The sequence below is a fragment of the Polistes fuscatus genome, unplaced genomic scaffold (genome assembly GCF_010416935.1).
Source record: "Polistes fuscatus isolate 324 unplaced genomic scaffold, CU_Pfus_HIC Scaffold16, whole genome shotgun sequence".
In the NCBI taxonomy this organism is placed as follows: domain Eukaryota; kingdom Metazoa; phylum Arthropoda; class Insecta; order Hymenoptera; family Vespidae; genus Polistes; species Polistes fuscatus.
In genome coordinates, this window is record NW_025113064.1 from 244,743 (window position 1) to 269,885 (window position 25,143).

Here is a 25,143-nt window from a genome sequence, read left to right on the forward strand (position 1 = left end):
TATTTAACGTCAAGCCTAGAACTTACGAAGAAGAATGAAAAAAAAAGAAAAAGAAAGAAAGAAAGAAAGGAGAAAAAAAATAAGGAAGGGTGGATATACGCTAAGGGTATATCCGTTGGATGAATTCCAGTAGGGATGCCCGTGGCAGCAGCTTTCGGTAGAGCTTTCAAAATGGTAGTACGATCGTGAGCTTGGTATTACAGATATTAGCGTCGCCAGTAACTCTTACGAAACGGCCTTGGCACGTTAACCGAACCTACCACCCCACTAACTTTACTACCTTCAATTTTCTTATCTTCTTTTTTTTTCTTCTTTTTTTTTGAGGGGGGTTTTTTTCTTACCGAGCAAACCCCCCTTCAAACAAATATCGTCGATAACGTAACGCGTATAAATAAATGAACGTTCACTGTTAAATATGATTTTTTTCTAACCTAACTTTCCTTCTAAACTGTGATTTTTTTCTAACCTAACTTTCCTTCTAAACTATGATTTTTTTCTAACCTAACTTTCACGTCGAACGATTATTCATTTGAAAAAAATACGAAAATGTAATAAAGTGTGTAGACGAAATAATTCAAAAGATTAATTATTAACATATTAATCGTCAATCGTGTAAAAATCATACGTATTTTTCTTTATTTGTGTAAGAATGTTGTTCATATATTAGATTTACTATTAAAGTATCAACTCGTTTTCATCTTTTTTCTATTCTATTTTATAAAACAATTATTTCGTCTAACACTGAAAATCAATGTTTAGATATCTTTCAAATCAAATCCGTTTATAACGTTTAACGCGTGTGGAAGAAGAAATCAATCCAAGAGAAAAGGTCTGTGCCTTTTTTCTCAACAATATTGACAAACTCGATTGAGATTTAAGGAAGAATAGAAGGTAAAGAAGAAAAAAATAAAAAGAGAATAATAAAAAAAAAGGAAGAAAATAGAACGAAGAAAGAACGAAGAAAGAAGAAGAAGAAAAAAAAAAAGAAAAATAGAAATAGGGCAACTAGGTAGAGAGAAGAGATAAAAACGAGGTAAGAGAGAAATAAAATAAAATAAAATAAAAGAAAAGAAAAGAAAAGAAAAGAAAAATAAAGGTAAAAGTAAAGAAAAAGAGAGATAAAATAAGACGAAGTATAGAATACTTCGATGAAGTTTAACCTAAAAGAAAGATAGAGATAGATAGATAGATAGAGTAAGAATAAGAGAGAGAGAGAGAGAGAGAAAGAGAAACAGAAAACTAGAGAAATGAAGATCCCATCTAAATCTCACGTCTCTCTTATAGTTTTAAAGAGAATTTCGAGACCAAGATCTTTCCTTCTTTTGTAACTTCATCGATCCAGTTTAATGATGTCGTGGATTGTTATTTTCTGGGTAGACTAAAAAACAAAAGAAAGAGACAAAAAACGAAACGTAAACAAACAAATGAACGAACGTACGAACGTTCGAACGAACGAACGTACGAACGTAAACAAAAACAAAAGAAAAAACCAAAACAAAAGAAAGAAATAAAGAGAATAATTTATTAACTAGCAACTTCATTCCGACAGATTAATTGATATCTACTGTTCAGTTATACCCACCCACATGTCCCCATACTCGTTCATTAACTCTCCTACCTATACACACATACACACACACGTGTTCATAGATACATACGTACGTATATACATAGATAGATAAATAAATGGTAGGTTAGATATAAGCATATGTGCTCATATATTTCATAGGTAGATATTTGAATGAATGAAAAATTGAAAAAGGTGTTTATAGTATATATATATATATGTATATGACAGTTAAAACGGTTGGCCACGTTATAATCGATCTTTGAACAATTGTTACGTGAAACAATTCGGTACACCCGCTGAGCAATAATCTCCTACGAGCAATCTCGTAATTCAGCGTAAAATAACAGATGCGAATAACAGCAGCTTTCGGTAAACGTGATTATTTAGTAAACGTCAGTAACGTATAGGAGATGGGTGGGGGAAAGGGAGGGGGACGGGGTGGCAACGATCACGACGAATCCGCGAAACCCATAAATCGAACAGAAATTGAATGTTACAAATATGGGATCGTCAGTTAAAATATCATAATTCTATGTGTTAATATACAATATTCAATTTCATTGTTAAATTAATTCAATTAATTTGAACAAACAACTCACCGAGCTCGTTCCAACTGCCAACTTTAAATGTTCCTTCCTTCCTTCCTTCCTTCCTTCCGTCCCTTCCTTCCCTTCCTTCCGTCCCTTCCGTTCTTTCTTCTGTTCAATGAATTTCTAATATTTTCGGAATTATCCTTCGACAAAGTTGCTTTTATCCGAATATTGTTTTTTTCACTTTTGCTTTGTTGTTTAACCCGTTCAATGATAAACAAAAATTAAAAGATACTTGAAAGTTTGATCGTATCCAGGTATCGGATAATCGGTCAATTGATCCATCGATCAACCAATCAATCAATCAATCAATCAATCAATCAACCAATCAATCAATCAGTCGGACAAATCAGTCGGTTTCAGTCTGAATAGTAAATCTCGAAATATAACAAAATCGAAAAGTTGAGCACAATCACTTCGTGACATCGAAATTAACGCACTACACCGCCATCCTCGTTGTTCTCGTTCAAACATCACTATAGTACGTCTACTTCAAATAACAACTCAACTATTCACTAAAATCCTATTCACAAAAAAGAAAAAAACAACAATTAAAAAAATAAAAACAAAAGAAACAAAATATACTTCTCGAAGTAGAACTGAAAGTATAATAATCGAATGAAATTAAAAAACCAAGACCACCCCTAAAACAATCGTAATCCTACCCACTCCTAAAACAATCGTAATGATGTATGACAATTAATATAAGAAAAGAAAAAAGAAAATACTTTTTCGAACGAAACTGTGAACAAGGAATGGAAAAAAAAGAAAACAAAATAAATTTTTTAGTTTGGGGTAACAATTATCTTTAACGTTAGAAACGAATTGTTGAATGATATTTCTGTTTGAACTGACAGTGAAGTGTAGTATTACTACTACTACTACTACCACTACTATTACTCGTTAAATTAATTAATCACTCGGTATACGCGAGCAGCACCAGCCAATTTTCCTGCTGTTAAATGCAACCCTTTTCCTTTTTCCCCTACTCCCCTTGCTTCCCTTTCTTTTTTTATTTTTTTGTTCAGTACCCCTCAGTGAACCCGAAGTCTCTCTCTCAGCGTGGTTGCACTTTCACGAGCCAATTCATCGACCACCACCACCACCACCACCACCACCATCACCACCTCCACCACCACACACAAATGTCGAGTGCCTACTTTAATTGCGAATTATCGCCTTGTTGCAAAATTCTATCGCCCTTTACCAAACCCTTCAAAATAATTTACATCCAATATATGCACCTATGCACACGCACACGCTTACATATATATATATACTAATACTTATACATTACATTACGTGCATCCATATTCACGTAAAACCAATGATGCAAATGCAGTTCATGTCTGGTAACGTCGTTCTTTGTTATCTTCTGATAAGAGGAAAATAGAAGAATAGTAGTAGGAAAAAAAAAACACATACACACACACACACACACATAAACACGCACGCACACACACCGGGGGTGCATTCTTTATCCGAGTTTTACATTCGAAAAAATAGACAAGTTGAATACTCGATTTTTCAAGCACTGAAAAAGAAAAAAAAGGAAAAAAAAAATACAGAAAGAGTACCACTACTACTCCTTTCTTCTTCTTCTTCTATTTCCCCACTATTCTATACAGGAATGCTCGCAGTCGATAATTAACGCTATTTTTTTTTCTATTTTTTTTTCTTTTTCTTGTTAATCAAACACATACGAAGCAACAAAAAAATATTCTACTCGATTTAACGTGGTGGGGGTGGGGTGTGGGGTTTATTTTCGTCATTGTTCTCATGATAAACATCGTCATTTTCTAATGAAAGTAAATGAATTCGTTGATTTTTCTAAATCAATTAGAAAGACTTTTTTTTTATTAATAATTTACAAATATAAATTTTACGAATGTATGAACATGGGAATTCAATTAAATGGAAATAATCAATTGCTATTATATATTTGTTATTTCATTTATAGTGGAAATTTGAAAAGAGGAAACGTGAAACGTGATAGAAAAAAAATGATGCGAGCATCGATACAACTCTAATTGCAGAGATTAGATTTCAGAAATCATTATTGAAGTAAAGAGAACAAAGATCATTTAATTGATAGGATTAATTAATTTCGTACCTAATGAAAACTGTACTCCGATCCGGATTTGAATTTGCGCGGGTAAATTGTAACTGTGTCTCTCTCTCGACTTAAGAAGGAAGTATCCTACAATTCAAAACACACCCACCCTTATTCCCATCCCTAAATTCGTCGTTGATAATAACCATGGTGATTTAAAACGTGAAACACAGATATTAATATCAAATAAATAATATAAATGAAATGAAATGTATATGATCAAATAAAAATGTACACGTACACAAATATAATCACTCGCGTTCTTGTTTAAAATAAAACAAACCCACGCACATAACGAAGTATACACTGGTGGTATGTTAAACACGCGCACACAGGTTGTTTTCCATCGTAGTTTTTCGATAATTTCTTCTTTAAATCACTCCCGATCGTTTAACGAACGAACCAAATTTAAAAAAAAAAAAGATGACGCACGATCGGAGTAAACGAACACTTAACGAGATTTGAATTTTAAAAAATAACAATTCTATTCATTTCGATCTCGACACTCTTGCGCGTCTATATTATTTTAATTAAAGTATATATTACTAACGAAGAAGAATAAAATATTTGAAAACTATGCTCGCACTCGACAATTCGAAATAAAGTTTCGCGGAAAAGGATACGCGCACTGACACGAAGTAAACACGGCGGAAGCGGAGCGAGCAATGGTGGAAAGGAACGAATTAGCAACTCGCGAATCCCCCACCACTAGCGAGGATTGGCGAACTGAACCGAACGACGCCGACGTCAAACGAAGGTCAATGCACGCTAGGAGAAGAAGGGTCTCTCAGTCAGTACAGTACCAGACAATTAATCGCGGGAAATATAATGCTCGATCGATAACTTCCAAACGTTTCTCTTTTTATCCTTTCAGCAATAATCAAAGAATACATCCTGTATCCCTTTTTTTTATTTATAATATTCCATTTAATCCTAAACCATTCGTATCTTTCTTTCTATACTATTTAACAATGCAATTATCTAAATTGATTTTATAAATAATTATGAAATTATTTAGGCAATTGTTTTCAACTTATAATTTATATATTTTTTCTTTATAATTGTTTTTTTTTTTATCTTATTTCATTAAAGTTTTGCAAATTATTATACAAAAGTTATTTATCTTAATGATAGGAATGAAATTGATTATACTTCAATTATTATTGTTTAATCGTACGAACCAATAAGATATTGTTATGGTTTATGTATAATGTGTTATAATTATATTATTATATATATATACTTGTAATAAAATGATTGACCAAGGTAATAAATTAATAATACCTATATAAAATAATATTACTTGATGCATATGATTGAATTAATATTACCCCATGCGATAAGGTAAATTTGCATGAAACCATAAGTTGACTACATAGACCATTTTTCAAAGTTTTATTGATTTATAGAACATGATGTATTTTAATTTACAAAATGGAAAGATTGTATTAGTAAAGTGTGCCAATATAACCGATATACACATATGCACGATAAGTGCATATATATATTACACGCACATACAGATAGTATATAAAAAATATACGAAATTTGAAAATAATAAAAAATATGACGGTTTCTAATAAATAATAAACATATCATTGATTTAAATATAAAATAAAGTACACCAATCGTGCTAATAAAATTAAAAACTCGACAAAAGAATATTAAATTATAACCTCTCGAAATAAAATACGCATGTGCTCTGCGCAATTTTTAAAATGGCACCTTACTTGAGTTCAAAAATTCTCAATATACAGTTTTAATATATCGAAACATTAGAAATATAATAATTACAGATAAAAACGATCGAAACGGATAATTTTCTATCGCAAATTACGATATTACATCGTAAAAATGTGATATATCTCTGGTAATAAAATTAAATTTATTCTACAAATTATTACATGAAACATAATTATGTAATAAAATAACTTTTATCGGATGTACATTTTATTCTCTGTATTCTTCTAATATGCAAACGAAATTCCATGGAAATTATATATTTGATAATTGACTTATATGCAGAGCCAGAAAAGTATAATTAATACGTCCACTTATTTTAAAGCTTTTCGTGACGAAAATTGCAATTAGATATTCTCTGCGCAGACGTATCTAAAAATATAATAATAAAAACTTTAAATTCGATTAAAGATTTCTATAAAAACGCGTATAAATCTATTTCACCATCGAAAAATAACCTGAAATTAGTAATTAAGAGAAACACAGAGAGAGTGAAATGAAAAAAAAGAAGAAGAAGGTCTTTCAAATTAAATTAGTACTATCTTCTATGGTCGGACAATTAAATACCCCTGTATTTATGTACCAACGCTTTGATCCTTTCAATCAGCATCCTTACTCGAATTGAACAAAACTAAAAATCCTTTTTACATTTCAAAGTAATCCTTCTTTAGTATGTCTATAGAAAACAACTCAAAATATTTATCGAATACTTCAAATGTCTCATTATTTATAATATCAAACAGTCTCCAATTTTATAATTATTTTTATATTTATTAAATTCGATATTTATTATTTTTTTAATTAATTCGTATTTTGTATATTTATTAAATTCGATCAAAACATCCCTAACCGAAAGTACACAAACAAAACTAAACATCTTAAACTCCAATATAACAAATATAAATCTTAACAAACATAAATCAAAAATTCTTATTAAATATTAAACCTTATATCATTCATAAAACATTCTTTCTCATTATACCAACAACCAAACAACCAACTAACCGTCTGAAAGATAAGAAAATCCTAATTAATATAATAATCAAAATGAAAATCTATCGATACGGGGATAAAAATGTTTCGAGAGGGATGCATTCGCATTGGACTGACTCTCTCGAACAAGATCCTCCTCCCCTACCCCTACACCCCCCTTTCCTTCGTTCTGCTCAACAACTGAGATACTACTACTCCCGTTGCCTGGCACCAGCATCCTCCAAAGTAAATATTTGACGAGTAGCTCCGCTATCGCGGCAATACCGTTGCTGATGAGGGTTGTGCAGTGTGCACCCTTGCTTCTATCCCTTCATCCACTAGCGTACTAGCGTCGAGTGTTGGTACGTCACTTTGTAAAATTACAGTTCCTGGGGTAGTTTGAAATCGTCCGTTTCACTCACACTCTCTCACTCTCTCTTTTCTGAACGTAAAACTCCTCGAACTGGACCAATACGATCGAAATTCATATAAGCTGATCGTTTCTAACGTTTACATTCGATTCAAATCGAATACCGATTAGTTTAAATTCAACTATGTCTGCACAAGTCAACCATCTGAAAACATTTAACATAGTTAGAAATAAACCGTAAGAAATAATACTGTTATATAATTTTAATAAAACCACAGGGATACGTACACGTACACAAATACACAGACACACACGCGCACACAGGTAGAGAGACATGTATAATCCGAGTAAGTCGAGTTACTTACAAAAGAGAAATAGAAAGATACCACACCGCTTAGGGGTATATTGCGTTCATACTGAAAGCAAGGTACATCTCGCATCCGGAAACTCCTTCTTAAGTGGGGAAACAAGAAAAGTGCATTCTCGATAGCAAATGCGGAAAGCATCGAAACCGCTTCTTGGTTGGATTCTATGGGATTCTATATGGATATATCATTTTAAATGTACTGATAACTTGTATCACATTGTTATAATATTAAATGCGTGTACACTTTTCCCATTATGTTTGTTTTAAGTTGTGTTACAGTGATCGAGTCAATTAACATTTTCAATTGAAATGGAAAAAGTTGAAGCTTAGTTAAAAGTATATTAACACTTTAACGACCGCACGTCTACGCAGTCAAACGTCGCCAGGGGCCGGAAGTATTTTTGAAGAATTCATTTCAAAGAACTTTATTAAATTCACGAAAAAGTTAACATAAAACAAAAAAACAACAAAAATCTAACATTTTTCAATATAAATTATAAACAAATTTAATATTTTTTTCTTCGTATGGTAATTATTAAAGCAATCACCTACATACAAAGATATTTTACGTGTCTTACACCTAAAATAAGTAGGTTTTCTTTTTTTTTTTGCACTTATACGGCAGGTTACGCCCATATTTGCTTCACAATTTACATGGTACACAACCGTAGTTTAATCAAAAATTAAAAATAGACAATAATTACCTAGAATCAAAGACGTGACAATGAAATATGAAGCCAATAGCAGTATCCACACTTGTTTACATTCATAAATTATCACACAAAGAGTGTGGTACTGGCCAAAAACCTTCGGCGGTAGCATCACACACATGTTGTGTGAGCGGTCGTTAAAGTGTTAAATCCAATTGTTTCAATTATTATGATAAAGAACCAAGTGTATATTTCATTCAATTCTCTATATTTTATATTATTATTATTATGATGATTATTATATTATTTGAATAATGAAATTTATTCTTTTACGTAATAAAAACTGTCATAATATCGTTATACAAATAAACAACGAAGATGTTCTCGAGCATTCCCATTGAAATGCACTAGCCCGGATGCAACTACGATATAAAGGAAGATAGTATATCTATATATACACTTTAGCTGGTTGCTAGAATCTATAAAACATAAGCATTATACTTTCCAATCTTGTAGGCTAGCGGCCAGTCTGGGCTACAGCATTAACTCTCAAGGCAAATGATGCGTGGCTCATCGCCAACCAAGCAACTCCTAGGTTTTGGTTGTACCTTGAACAACGTTGTTTGTTCTTTACCGCTATCGACCAAAACCAACAACCATTTTCCATTGGTTGGTTTGACAATCGATCCTAACGAGATATCTTTGAATTTCGAATCCGCAATCTACGAGAAATACAATCGATGTTTATTCTAATTTACAAAATTACCAATTGACCAATCATCACACGTTGTGGTGATTATCTGTGTCCTGTTTAAAAAACATACGATCAAGTGTACAACGTTACATTAATTTATAAATAAAATTATAATATTTTATAATCGTTATTCAATTGACTACGTTAAATTTCGATAAGAATAAACGTTTCATTTTGTAATATTTATTTTTTATTTTTAATTCATTCATATATAATATCATATTTATCACGAGAGAAAATTTATAACAAAAATCAAATATAAGTTTGACCAATTGAAGTGTCCATTTCAAATACCTGTACAATTTACTTTTGTTCTTTGACTGTATATATATTTCTCCACAGATTATACATCAATATATATATATATTCATAAACAATTTGATCGAGGAAGGAATACTGTAATCCAACTGGCAATTAAAACGATATAATCGAGAATACAGAAGGAGAAATCATAAGTAAAGGATGAGGATGATGATGAGGAGAAGGGAGGACGCGGGGGGTGGGGTTAACACACCAGAATCCAAATGTTATACCGCAAGTATAATAATTCATTGATATCTATGTTTGACCTAATGCATCTCCCATGATCACGGAATGCTGTTACCAGGGGTAAAATCTCGTTTACGGAATTAAATGCACTGATGCAAACGTGATTACAGTGGTTTCCAATCGAGTACTGGAAGCTAATTCTGCTTAAGATTAGCTATGGAATTCCACACTGGAGGGGGGAGGGTTGGGGAGGGTTGAAAAGAGAGATGGGGTTTCGAATGAGTGGTGGTGGCATGGGGAGGGAGAGAGACAGGAGGTTAAAGAGAAGCGAGAGGAGGGAGAGGAAGCCCGCCATTATCACTCCCACGAAGCCACACTGTGAAACTTTGCTCTTATTCGTCATTAGTGTACAATGCATCGAGTCGCATAGCATGTATTTACTCTGCGGCCTAAAACTTTCCAGCAATCCACTTGAACGTTCCTCGTAAAGCGTTCTGAAAGCATATACACACACACACACAAACACAAACACACACGCATATATGATATATATATATATATGTATAAATAGTTTTATCCATTTATATTATTTCAATATTTTCTCTATCTGTTTTCTCTTTTATTTTTTATTAACATAATATAAATCGTTCCTTACTAATCAAAAATTAATCAAACTCGACTAATATATATTTATACTACTAATATAATATGGTAGATAGGTTCCTAGAAAATGCCGTATTGAGTGAAACAGTGTTATGTAAGGTTCATTATTACTTTGCGTTATTGTTATAAGGTAATTTAGTTTTTAAGAGTATATTTAGAAAATAAATTTGTGATATAGTGCTGTAGAAATGAATGCAATGCCTGAAGAAAGCAATGCATGAGAAAGTCAGGCAATGCTAGCAATGCCTGGGAAAGTCAGGCAATGTTAGCAATGCCTAAGGAAGGGTCAGGCAATGCTAGCAATGCGTAAGGGAGGTCAGGCAATGCTAGCAATACCTGGGAAAGTCAGGCAATGCTAGCAATGCCTAAGGAAGGGTCAGGCAATGCTAGCAATGCCTAAGGGGAGTCAGGCAATGCTAGCAATGCGTAAGGTGGGTCAGGCAATGCTAGCAATGCCTGGATAAGTGAGGCAATGCTCGTTCGTTTGTTCGTTGTTGTTGTTGTTATTGTTGTTGTTGTTGTTGTTGATGTTGTTGTTGTTGTTGTTGTTGTTGTTCGAAGTGAATAACAGTTGAAACGATGTAGTGTACAAATATGGATCTTACTGTTTTAACAATAACCGAAAAAAGACAAAATACAAACTCTCCACCGTGATGCAACTTAAAGTAGGAAACTTTTTATATATTTAACTCAATTTTGTCATGAATCTTATACATATATTATATATATATATATTATATGTAATACTAGTATAATATAATATATTAATATATAAAAAGATATCTATTTCCTCCAAGGAAGAAAAATTGAACGATCAATATAGGATATGTGACAGTAGAAATTCGTGGCAATGCAACGAAAGGTGTCATTAGCACAAGGGATGATACCAAAGGGTAGTAGTATCCAACTGGTTGATATTCCTTCTGTCCCAACCGGCTCCCCATCCCATCCCATCCCATTCCTCCTCTCTCCTGTTCTTCTCTCTCATCCTCTATCTACCTACCTACCTACCTACCTACCTACCTACCTTCCTACCTTCCTACCTACCCACCCATGACAGAGAATCGAGAGCAAGCGTATGGCTCTAGGGGTTAATAGATGGCCGATGTCACTGCACCGAGGTCAGACACTGTGTCACCTTCCACGTTCGTCATTACGAATGCAGATTGGACCTCCCGCCATTACCCTGGCTCGCTTCTATCTAATCGTAGTCGAGGCTGACCACGAAACTTCTCGTCCGGTCAGAGAAAATTGCCCATTGTCGAACGTCAAGCCTCAACGAGTCTCTTCTCCCTTTTCCCTTTCCATTTCCCTCTCACACACACACACACACACACTTGTTTTCTCTTTCTCTGTCATCTTTGTGTTGTTGGTGCACGTCGTCTCTTTCTAACTTTATCTTTTTTTCTTTTCTTGGTCGAATTGCGAACAACGAAATATTCGATGATATCGAGGTACTTCAGTGAACTGAAATTTCACGCAGCCAGTTTTATCTTTATACCCCATCTTTGGTCTTTCTCTCTCTCTCTCTCTCTCTCTTCTGCCCTTTTATCCTAACTTTTTCTCTTTCAGTTTAGATCGGCAATGCTCGATCAAGATTTTATTGACCGAGTTAACGCGCAATGTTAACTTTCTACCGTGCTGGAAAGAAAATGACACGGTGGTTACCCAGTTGTCGTTCACGGTTATTCGTGAACATTCGTGAACATTCGTTCGTTGTGAGTGAAATAAAGGATGATAAAAAGTAGGATATTGAAACTGTTAACTACTCTCTACGTCATGTTTCGGTATACTTTTCTTTTTACCCTAAACTTATTTAACTTTAATTAATTTCAGGTAGATAAATTTCTAACTGACAAACAATTTTCTACCCCTTTTTTTTGTACAATGACTCAATGGTGACCCCCCTTCCTTAAACTTTACCTGTTCTTTTTCTTATTTTTTACTTTTCTTTTGTTTTGTTTTTGTTTTTTTTTTTGAAAAATAGGATACGCAGAGTAGTAGAACAAACTGACATTTTCTTTTTCCCAGAAAGAAGGGAAAAAGAAAGAAAAAAGTACGAGGACAAGTTCGCTCTCGCTCATTGTTTCATTCAGTTTCAGTAATAATAGTTCGCATGATCCTACTTCGACAAATGTCACCCTCGTTACGTTTTATTCCGCGGAAGTCATATCGCAAATTGTCTCTCTTATTTCTCGAATTTTCTCTATATTACGTATAGCTATCTTTTACTATCTTTATCTTTATCTTTCTATTTCTATTTCTATTTCTATTTCTATTTCTACTTCTATTTCTCTATCGCGTACACTCTCTTCTGATGTTCCATCGATTTTTGAAACATAGCTGTCATCAATATTATCTTTTTCTCACTCTCTTTATCTTTCTCTTTCTGATTCACTCTGACGACATTTCAAGGATTCGTCATATTTCTTTGCGAATTTATAGATAACTAACTTCAAATAGAAACAATGAAATTGTTCATAAATTTCTCTTTATCGTGTTATTATAAAATATAATATTAAAATAACATAACAAATCAAATATAAGTTTACCAAGAGAGTTCTTCATTTCAAATACCTGTCCTAATTTTTTTACCTTTTGTTTGTTTGTTATGTGGAATTGACAAAAACAAAAAATAACAATTGTTGAGATTGCAAGCTGTTAACAATAACGCACCGTAGAATCATCAAAATTTATTATAAGTTTTTATTATTTCATAAAGGATCACTATAATTGGCAACGAAAATCGTACAACCATGAAGAACACGTGGTCTTTTCTTCATTTCTTCCCTTACCGTCCATGGTGGTAACCGAAACGATGGAAAAACGTTATGCTTTCGCAACCTTCTCATAACGCTTTTAACGTTTACAAGGGATATATCGTTCTTAATTAAGTCGCTTCCTTTAGAAAACAGAGTTCTCATTTTAACCGTTACCTAAATCACAACATCGTTTAAAGTTTTCTTTACTTTGCTATTCACATTACTTAATACTTTTTTAACTAACCAAAAAATGTTCTTTCATTCTCCTCGTTAATATAACATTCGAATAATATTATCGATCGAAATTGTTCGAGCACAAAGTTGCATAAGGGTTGCATCAAATTCATACAAAATTAAGAAAATATATTTTTCTATTCTCATCATAACCTCAAAATTCTGCAATAAAATTCAAAAAAATCGAATTGTTCGAGCACAGAATTGTATCAGAGTTGTATCAAATTCATAAATAAAATATTCTATTTCTATGTTCACATTACTACGTATCCTTGTTAACAAACTGAAACATATTTTTCCATTCTCATCATAACCTCAAAATTCTCCAATAAAATTCAATAAATCGAATTGTTCGGGCACAGGATTGCATCAAATCGATACAAAAAAATATCCCATTTCTGTGTTTACATTACTACGTATCCTTTTTTTAACAAACTAAAAAGTATTTTTCCATTCTCATCAATACCCCTGAAAATTTTATAAATCAAAATCAAAATCAAATCGTTCAACCATAGGATTACATTACAATTATATATATTGACCTTTTAAATCTATTCGTTTAAATTCACTATCCATCAATCAATATTATAATAAATACGAATTATTTTCTCTAAAAAACGTCTTACGAATAATCATTTTAAAAATGACATAGCGATTTAAGAACAAAATCCCACCTATTTTTTACTTTTTTCATTAGAAAGAAATACAACAACAAAAACAACAACAACAACAACAAAAATGATCAAAATACGATAGAATCGATTGATGCATAAGAAAAAGGTTCTGTGGTGGGGGGAGGGGTGGTGCAGGGAGGAAGGGGTGGGGATGAAGGATAAATGTATTACACGGGTAAGTTTCCGATGTAAATCCCATGTAGAAACGAGATTCCAAGTAGTTTCCGGCGAAGGTATTAAAGGACTCCCCCCCTCCCAACCCCACCACTCTCCCCTTCTGTTCCTCTTCTTTTACTCACGCTCCCTCTCTCTCTCTCTCTCTCTCTGTTGGAAGAAGACGAAGGTAAATACGGCGCGTAGCCCTTTTTGATGCGCTTGCGCGAACAAGTTACGCGGTTAGGTGCCAGTAATGGCCGGTTATAAGCATGAATATGTAGATGACATTTAGGGCGCAAAAGGGTCGACAGGGAAGGCTCTGTGGAAGCACGAACGCGTACTTCTGCCCTTTTCCATATAATATAACCGCAAAACCCTTTCTACGATAGAAACCGTGGCTTTCTTACATCATCTTATCATCTTCCTAAGAAAGTATCGTTGTGTTAATGTTATATAACATTCATTTTCATTGTGACGTATAATAGAATGACACGAATTCAATTGACTATTATTTTTCTTTTTTCTTTTCTTTCAAATCAATCATTTATTTTCTTATGGAATTAACAATATGGTTGATTTCTTTCTTTTTTTTCTTATATCTTTTGTTTTTTCATTTATTATTTAGACTACTGGAAATTTGAAAATTCGATGATCGAAAAAAGAAGAAGAAAAAAACTGGCATGTCTACACTTATGTACGCACGTATGAAGTTATATTTCTTTAACGTACTAAAACGAACATAACCTCAATAACCTTGAAAATAACTTCAAAAAAATAACTTCAAGAAAAAATAATAATAATTATTACATTATAACAAAAAATAATAATAATATTATATTATATATATAATATATAATAAAGTATATATAAAAATATAAATAAATAAATATAAATAAATAAAAATATATATATATATATATATAAAATAAAAATATAAATAAAAAAGAAAAAATATATATATTATAATAAAATATATATTATAATATTATATAATATATACATATATATATATATATAATATAATAAAGAATAAAAAGATAAAAATAGATATCAGTCCACAGTTAATATAAGACATATCGAATTATTTTATGCTTCAACGGCCATGGCGCGGTGGTAGCACTAATTCCCGCTCAATCATTTAAGTCAAGCAGCGCTGAGTACGATTAGTACTTGGATGGGTGACCCGCATGAGAAAAAAAGAAGGAAGAAGAAGAGAAGACGACGACTTCACGCCGTAAATTTGAAATCGCTTTGCCGCGCATCGTAAATACCGACAAACTTCATGGTGTCGTTTTTACCATGTCGCTTGGAAAAAAATCACTCCCATCACATTTTCCCAAACGCGCCAAAAGAAGTATAACTTCAAAAAGAAAAGAAAAAAGTATAATTGAAATAGTGGAAACATTTAATTGCAAACTCTGACGTACCTACACCACAGTACAAATAAAATAATAGAAAACGTTAAAGTGCAACGTTGACAAAGAATAATTAGCGTAACATCAAAGAACACCGCAGCATCGTACGGTTCGTTGAAGCTTTTATGCGAACTACAACACAGTCAGGGGAAGAAGGGCGGGAGGGGGGACGCATGGGGCTCGAATTAAAATGACGTTTTCAAATTTACATCGTCATAGAAATATCTCAGTTGAAGGGTGAGTGAAATTGGTAGAAGTTTTCGAGGGTTGGGGAAAATTAGTGTCACACGCATATATTATTATTATTATTTTTTGAAACGTATTCGACATACGTGTGAAACTTTTTATTTCTTTTTTCTTTTCTTTTTTTCTCTTTAAAGAAAACAACGAAAGAACCTTTCGTCGAGAGACAACGAATTTAAATTTTAATGAGAGATAATTAAAAAAAAACAAACAAAAAAAGGGAAAATCAGATTTGCATTTTTTTCGATCGTATATATAATTCAAAAATAATTCTTAATAAAAATTAACAAACGATGCAACGACATTCGAGAAACATAAAAAAAAGAAAAGAAAAGAGATAAAAATCAACGAATAAAAGCGAAACGAACGATTGAAGAAAAGAAAAAAAAGAACATGTTACGAAATAAAATCGTAGGGAAAACAAATTAAAAGAAAAAAAAGGAAAAAGGAAGAACATAAATTGTGCCTAGAAGGTTTGGGTAATACGTCGATGTTTTTTTTTTGTTTTTTACAAGTTCAAGGGACGCGTGTGTTTTGTTCATTTTACGTGCATTATATTCCATTAGCATAATTTATCCAATTTTTTTCATTACAGAAAAATCCTCGTCTTTCCTTACTGTTAGAGATGGGGGTAAGGGGGGTGGTGGTGGTGATAGTGTTAGCGGTGGAAAGGAACGAAGGGTCGAAGGGACGAAGAGACTAAAGGGCTACAGGGGGAGGGAGGGATAGAGGGAGGAGGTTAATCCTTCTCCCACGTAAACTCTCACTTCTCGAAACAACTTTCTATAACGAACTAACCCCCATTCTCCTCGACAATGCTCCCATAAATGGATTTTTCTTTGCAATATCTATTAGCATAGTTTTTACATAATTGCAAGCGATAATACCCAACGAGAACTATAACTACCTACCTACCTACCTGCCAACGTATAAAACGGCTACTTTTTTTCATTTTTACTCAAAGCATAAATCCTCCTGTCACACTTAGCCAATCAAAAATTATATTATTATACTATATTATAAGTATTAAAATAAAATAGAATAAAAAAAAAATATTAAAACGAATAATAGAGGGGAAAAAAAATAGGTTAAGTTGATTAAATAATAATAAAAATAAAAATGAAAATTATAACCTAAAAATAGGTTAGCTTGATTACGATTATTTTAATGATCGTAAAAAAGAACGAAAATAATATTATTATTTAATTTATATTATTATACTCAGAAGTTAGAAGAAAAATATTCAAAAGTGTTATTAAATCCAGTTTATTTTTTCAAGTCAAACTACGTGAAATTCGAAAGAGGTGTTTTTACTTTCCCCATTCCCTTTCATTTTCTTTTGTTTTCGGCATTTGAAGGACAACAATTAAAATCATTTAATTTATACTTTCTTTGTTAAAAAAATAAAAAATACATTTATATTATTATATTAGTTTTAAAAAAAACGTTTCAACGCGTTGTCAGATCTTATATTTTTCTAGAAATGTTGTTGTTCGGTTGACACTATAAGAGGGTGGAGAGAGGGTGGAAGGAAAGGAGGGTAGGGGGGGGTACATAATACCGAGTTAGATTCCGAAAGAATTATTATGGCATATAACTTTTCATTGTATGCTTGGAAAATGATAATTTACAAGGACTCCTTTTTTATGGTTTCAATAAATCTCAACGCTGTTCTATGGGTGTTACGTATTTTATAGAAAAAAAAAAAATAAAAGAAAATAAAGAAAAAAAACATTCGTAAGAAAATATTAAGTGCGATTAAATAATTATGCGTATTTGTTATAAAACGTTTGAAAAATTACAACATCTTATATTAGACACTTTATCTATTGTTTTATTATTATTATTATTATTATTAAATAGTAATATGTTAATAACAACGATCGATTAACGTATACTTGATTCTTCTTCGTAGAAAAATGAGATTCGTTTTCCATTAAATATCCGTTGAAATAAATGATCATATTTTAACGCATTGCATAACACACCATAGCGTAAGACAATGATTTTTGCATCAACTTGAAAATATAAATATGCTCATACACGTACGAGTATATATATGTGTGATATTTTTCATTATATATACTATTTTTATATAATATTAAATTTTACCAACCTCGGAAAAGAAATAATGCGAGCAAGTGAATAAACCACCGATTGATAATTTGCTTGGTTTTGTACTCCTTAATATTAACAATATTATTCCTTTTTGACATTTCACTGATATTTTATAAAATGGAATGCAACTTCTATGAACACGTAAAAAGATAATATAAATAAATAAAATATAAACATATAAATTATATACTTAATACTTTTTTTATAATTATAAATATATATATATTTATTTATATATAATATAATATAATATATTTATTATTAATATATTATATTATAATATATTAATAAAAAAAATAAATAATATATTAATAATAAATATATTATATTATATTATATATAAATATAATATATTTATTATATTTTTCGTGCATGGTTTTGATTTGAAAAACTTATCATGAACGTTGTTATACTACTTACGAAGTTTTTAAAATTTCTGCACTATGATCTAACAAACGTTGACCAACGTAACATTGAAGATACAATATTAATATTGATCCAGGAATATAAACAAAATATATCAACGATCCGCCAATATTTTCCATCATAGATGATATTTGAAACATCTAAATTTAAAAATCAAAATCAATGGGGTAACAATTAAACATATCGTAGTATTAATACATTTATTATTAATGTCAATCTATACTAACGTGCAAAAAATCTATCCCAATGAATAACAATGCCAATAACATTTCAATCACGTAAACTTTTTCCGACAAAGAATTGATCAGATCAACGAAACTAAAGACAAACAAACAAACAAACAAACAAAATAATTCATTCATTCGGTTAACAGATATTTTATCATTATTATAATATCGTTAATTGTTAATAATAATTAATATATATAAAATATAACGTATTAACTGGATAGCATAAATATAACGTTTAGTTATATCCTTCAACCAATCGTATTGTTCATTCATTTTGTCAGGATGTAAAATGTCATCGTTTTCTTCGAATGGTCGATTAATCCTGTTACTATAAACAAAAATAAACATAATCAATACGCGTTGAACGATATTTAAATATTTCATTTTATTTACGTTCCCCCCTTTTTTTCTTATTGTTTATCACTTACGTTATAATACTGAACAACGTGCAAGCGTGTTGTACGAATAAAATATAAGTCGAGTATGAAGTTATTCCTATGGTTACTATGAAAAATAAAATAATTATTTCGCATAAAAATACTGAAGAAAATATCGCCCCGTTTGTTACATTGATGCAACATTTTATTGGCAACGTGTAAGGAAAATCGTTTCTTTTATTAATCGCGTATAAAAATATTCGTAAGATTGTTGGTGATAATAAAAATATTGCGTATGAATAAAATACAACTGTAAAATAAAGTTATAAAATCAATGATAATTTTCAATCCTATTATTAATTGCAAATAATTGACAATAAGATTTATGTTCAAAATACTAACAGGTGAACATGATCGTGACCAATCTGCTTTCGTTGGCATACTTTTTCATAATTAATAAATCATGGGAATCCGTTGACTCTTGCCAATCGCATTTAATACAATCGCAAACTTTTTTCAACTACAAACAAACAAACAAAATCGATTGTATCTTATAAAATTTGTAATATTAATAATAAAAAAAAGAATGAACAAAGTATCGATTAATCGATGAATAATCAAAACTAACGTTGTCAAAATTATACAGATAACCATAATAACAAACACCATAGCATAGACATGGTATTAACGTATGCATCACATCGATAATCGTTTCCAAATTTGTTTCGAATAGAAACAACAAATGTCCCTTTAAACAAAAAATATGATAAAATATATATATTGAATATAAATTTATTGTTATATAACATTAAATTGCCGAATTTTTATTAAACATACACCATATTTTATCTTATTGTTAAATGAGTTGAACAACAAAATATATTAAAAAGTTTTTACAAAATAAAATTTTATTTTACAACAAATTTTATTCGTGTTCAATTTTTACATATAAATTCATATATATTATTTATTATAAAATAATATAATATAAAATAATAATAATATAATATTTGTTATTAAAATTCTTCTAAAAATATTTATATATAAAATCAATAAAATCAATTCTTAAATGAGTAAAATTAATGATTTTCGGCAATCAAATGTTAAATAATAATGATAATAATATAATACAAAAAAAAACAAAAATACAATTACCTGAGAATAAGTAGCGATAAATACAAAAATGCTTACTACAAAAATACGTAATTTTCTTTTCATTTTCGACTTTTCGTAAGGCCACATGCCTATCAGAGACATAAGTTGTTGATTAAATAAATAACAACGTTCCTCGAATATGTCCATGCTTTACAAAGGTTCAACAATGTTTGCGAAAATATGTTATTTCTTCTAAATCAATACATCTAATCAAACACGATCAAACATTCTCAATGTTTCGATAAATAAATCAACAATCTCGAAACTATTAAGTTTTCAATAAAACATCAGAGGAAAACAGAAAAAAAGGGAAAAAAAATAAGACGCTAATCTAATCGAAATCTAATAAAAAATGAACAAGACAAAATTCAACTTTACGTTGTGAACTACCAGCCCCCTAACCACCCCTTACCACCACTCCACCCCTACTCGTGGTATCTTATTACAAATGATTATGCCATTTAAACATACTTTATTTCTCAAGCAATTATATACGAGGGGTTGTGCGTGAAAATGTGTCTGTGTGTGTGTGTGTGTATGAGTGTGTTTTATTTTTCTTTTCTTCTTTTTCTTCCTCACTCCACCCCAACCCCACACCCATTGGTTTCCATCAAAACAGAACATGCGCAGTAACGTTTAACCATTTCCCTATAGGAAACGTTTAAATGCACCTCATTCGCGATATTACATTCAATCCTAACGCTACTAACATAAACGTTATCCAACAGTGTTTGATTTTTTGATTTTCTTTCGATATTGATTTAGGAATCGTAGAACGTAAAAAGAAAGAAAAAAATACTAATAATAGGGGTTGGAAAAAATATTATCTCATTCGAGGATCACGTAATATGATTTATCATTCACATCGAGAATATATTATATGTTATACAATATGCACGTAAGTATATTATTATTATTATTATTATTATTATTATTATTATTATTATTATTAATTGTAGTATTTTGAATTGTAATCAAAATAATGATAATAATACGTGTATCATGATTAATATGATCGTTCGTTTCTAAATATTTGTGATTGAAGAACGCATGTTATAATATACCATCAGGTATGACAATGACGTGTGTATAAGCTAGAAAAATAATAATATTATTTAATGATATGTTATAATAAGTCTCGTTCGAAGAAATCAAAAGAAAGTTAAAAAGAAGAACAAAAAAAGTCAGATAAAAAAACACACAAAACGAAAATTTACTTACACGTGCTAAAAAATTTAACGAGAGTACGTACACACCGTTGATTACAATCGCACACGGTTTAACGCTTCTCATTAATAACATTATTAAAGCTTTCTGATATTTTATTGGAAATTCATAAAATGAAACTTGATGCCTGTTTGATATTTATAATAATAATAATGATTTATTTTATAATATATATATATACACACACACAGATATTAAGGAATATTATTATTATTATTATTATTATAAAATATACTCACAAACTTTCTAAAACTCTTGTACTGTGATCTATCAATCTTTGTCCTAAGTAAGAATTATTAACAATTGTTACCAAAGTTACTAGGACAAAAATAATATATAAAATAGTATCCTTTATGTTTTCCATCAAATCATCTCTGTGTATTATCTAAAATTTCCTCACCCCCAAAATAAATCAATTTTAATAAACGATCGTAGAAATTTTAACAATATTTTCTTTTGTTTTTTTGTGATTTCTAATATATTTTCATTAATTAAATTTACTTACATAAATGCCGTTTGCAATTATCGAGAAAAAACCGCAAATAACTACAAGCATTGATATTCTTTCGCACAAGGCGTTTATCAAATCGACGAACCTTGAAACGTAAATAGAGAAAAAAAAAAAAAAGAAAAAAGAAAGAAAAATGTTAAAAAAATGAGACATATCACGTCGAATAAAATTTATTTCCCAAAAAAAAGAACAAAAACTGGTGTGCGTACTTGTGTACGCACGTAAGAAGTTATACTTCTTTGGTGTACCAAAACGAACATAACCTCAATAACCTCAATAACCTCAAAAATAACTTCAGAAAAAAAACTTCAAAGAAAAAAAATAACTTAAAAAAAAACTGGTGTGTGTACTTATGTACGCACGTAAGAAGTTATACTTCTTTGGTGTACCGAAACAAACATAACCTCAATAACCTCAAAAATAACTTCAAAAAAATAATTAATATTAAATAATTATTATTATTAATAATAAATAATATAATAAAATTATTATTAATATAAGTATATCAATATATAAAATTATTATCAATAAATAATAATAATAATAAGAAGTTATACTTCTTTGCCGTACCAAAACGAACATAACCTCAATAACCTCAAAAATAACTTCAAAAAACAAACTTCAAAGAAAAATATTACTTATAAAAAAATAATTATTATTTATATATATAAGAAAGAATAAAAGAAAGAAAAAGAAAATATCAAAATATAGATATCAGTCCACACTAAATATAAGAGAGATATATCGAATTAATTCACGCGTCAACAGCCATGGCGCGGTTACAGCATTAGTTCTCGCTTCGATCATTCAAGTAAAGCAGTGCTGAGTACGATTAGTATTTGGATGGGGTGACCCGCTTGAGAAAAAAAGGGGAAGAAGAAAAGAAAGACAACTTCATGCCGTATACTTGAAATCGCTTTGCCGCGGGTCGTAAATACCGACAAACTTCATGGTGTCGTTTTTCCAGACGCTCGGAACAAAATCAACTCCCCATTACATTTTCCCCAACGCGCCAAAAGAAGTATAACTTCAAAAAGAATAAAAGATAATTTTATTCAGAAAATTTCAAACGTAAACGTTACTTTATAACATTAACATGACTTCTGACGATATCCCTGATCCAATTACATGCATCGCACATTGTCACATAATCACATGTAAGATCTTTCGAATTTGTCTTCCATGGTTGTTCAATTTTACATCTGTAAATAACGTTGTAATACTAACGTAATATAATACTAATAATCACACGTTTATTGTATCAACGATTGGTTGTGTTCATTCTTACTTACATTATAATACTTAAAGCAGCACACGCGTGGTCTATGCATAAGAAAAATGACGTAATCGTTACGATAGCAACCGTACTTAGAATAATTAATGCAAAAATTTCTAATAAAACGATAACGTAAAAGAATTTACTCTTTATATCGATTAACGAAGGATCTATGGGAAATGGTAATTGAACCAATTGCGTATCGTTAATGTCATCGGTATTGTATAAAAGTATGTGAATTATCAATGGGAAAAGTAACATTATACAATACAAATAAACACCCACTGAAAAAGAAAACCAAAAAAAAAAAAAAAAAAAGAAATAAGAAAAAGAAGGAAAATAAACCAATGTCAACGAGAGAGAGAGAGAGATAGAAAAAATAAAAAGCATTAATCGTTATATTAAATCAATGAAATATGTTATACGAATTTTATTTTCCATTAAAAATACTCACGTGTAATAGCTAAAGTAATTCGTTTATTTGTTCTAGCGTATTTCTGCATAATAATAAATTCGTTCTCGTTTGACAATTGATTGCAATCGAATGCAATGTGACCGCTAATATTTTTCAACTGAAACATTCAATTACAAAAACATAAAATAATATATAATATAATTATTAATCCTAAATATCATCGAATGAAATTGATATATTTATTATATTATTATACATATATAATAATAATAATATAATAATGATAATAATTATATAAGGTACATACCAATTCGAATTGAAAGATCATACTACAATATGAAATCAAAGTACTTAGAAGGAGTATGAACATTGGAAACTGTTTAATGATCATTTGAATACTAAATTCACTCTGGTAGAATTCATAAGACTAAATTAAATGTAAAAATAAATAACAATATTTTAATTATGAAAAATTTAATAATTTATCATTACAAACAAACAAAATAAAGAACAATATAATAATTCATAATAACTCATGATTAAAATTAAAAATAAATAAAAGGAAGAAAAAAAAACAATGCAAAACAATATTCTCTAAAATTAATTATAATTCATAATTCTCATAATTCTATAATATAATAGATTAAATTAATGAAAGTATATCATACCTGAAGTATGATACCACCGATAAAACAAATACTTATGACAATAACACGAAACAATAATTCCAATCCTTCTTGATAAGGCCATAAACCAGTAAGTAATAACAATCGATAATTCAATTCGTAAAACGTACAAATATTTGTTATTATAGTTTCCGAAGACATGACTACGAGGTTGCTAGAATGCAACTGACGATGTTATTCTACTAAAATTCAGCTATAAGTATCCCATTATATATTCCAATTATCTACTTATTTGTAAAAAAATAACTAGAAAATATTTCTAAAGAAAAAACAAATGTACCTAAAACTGTCAATCATATAAGTATAATACTATTCTAATCGATATAGAAAATTATATGTTTCTTCCCATAGTGACGATTTAAAATGACTATAAGTATGAAAACATGTGTTGGTTCACACGATCACTAACTTAGTATACTTTTCTTCATTTATATTTTTTTCATTTCAAACGAAACACATGCGCAATTGGATCGAAATCTTTCTCATTTGATTTTAAACCACCACGTAATAATCTTCGTACAAAAGAATTCATCATTTTTATCCTTGATTAGTGTATTGGTAATGGTGAGTTTTTTTTTAAATAAAATAAAGAATAAACAATAATCCGGTATGTATATAATCGATGCAATCATTAATTTCATATTAAATGATATAATAAAATAATAATGAATTAATAAATATTATTAAAAAATATATATGTATGTAATAATATAAAATATATATATATATATATTTAAAAAATTATATATATTTTTTTTAATTATATAATTAATTTTATTATATTATTTTATTATTAAATTTTATTATATAATTGTATAATTATATATAATCATTAAAAAATTAATAATCAAATTATATTTAAAAAAATATTGGAATAATAATTTTCAAATATACTATCGTTACACATATACATATATATAAACACAATAATATATATTCAAATGAATAAAATAAATTATT

The 25,143-nt window shown here is 30.0% G+C and overlaps 1 protein-coding gene and 1 long non-coding RNA gene across 2 annotated transcripts; both read right to left on the minus strand.

The window, feature by feature from the left end:
- Positions 1-3,103: 3,103 nt before the first annotated feature.
- On the minus strand, positions 3,104-4,921 carry LOC122514864. The gene is made up of 3 exons (XR_006303141.1): positions 4,515-4,921; positions 4,274-4,360; positions 3,104-3,373 (listed from the first exon to the last, which is right to left on the minus strand). It is a non-coding gene; the product is annotated as an uncharacterized LOC122514864 (long non-coding RNA).
- Positions 4,922-22,884: 17,963 nt separating this feature from the next.
- Positions 22,885-24,324, minus strand: LOC122514972. The gene is made up of 4 exons (XM_043632107.1): positions 24,166-24,324; positions 23,537-23,654; positions 23,099-23,366; positions 22,885-23,008 (listed from the first exon to the last, which is right to left on the minus strand). Exons 1-4 carry the CDS (start codon positions 24,322-24,324, stop codon positions 22,885-22,887), a joined length of 669 nt encoding a protein of 222 aa, XP_043488042.1.
- Between the last annotated feature and the right edge of the window lie 819 nt (positions 24,325-25,143).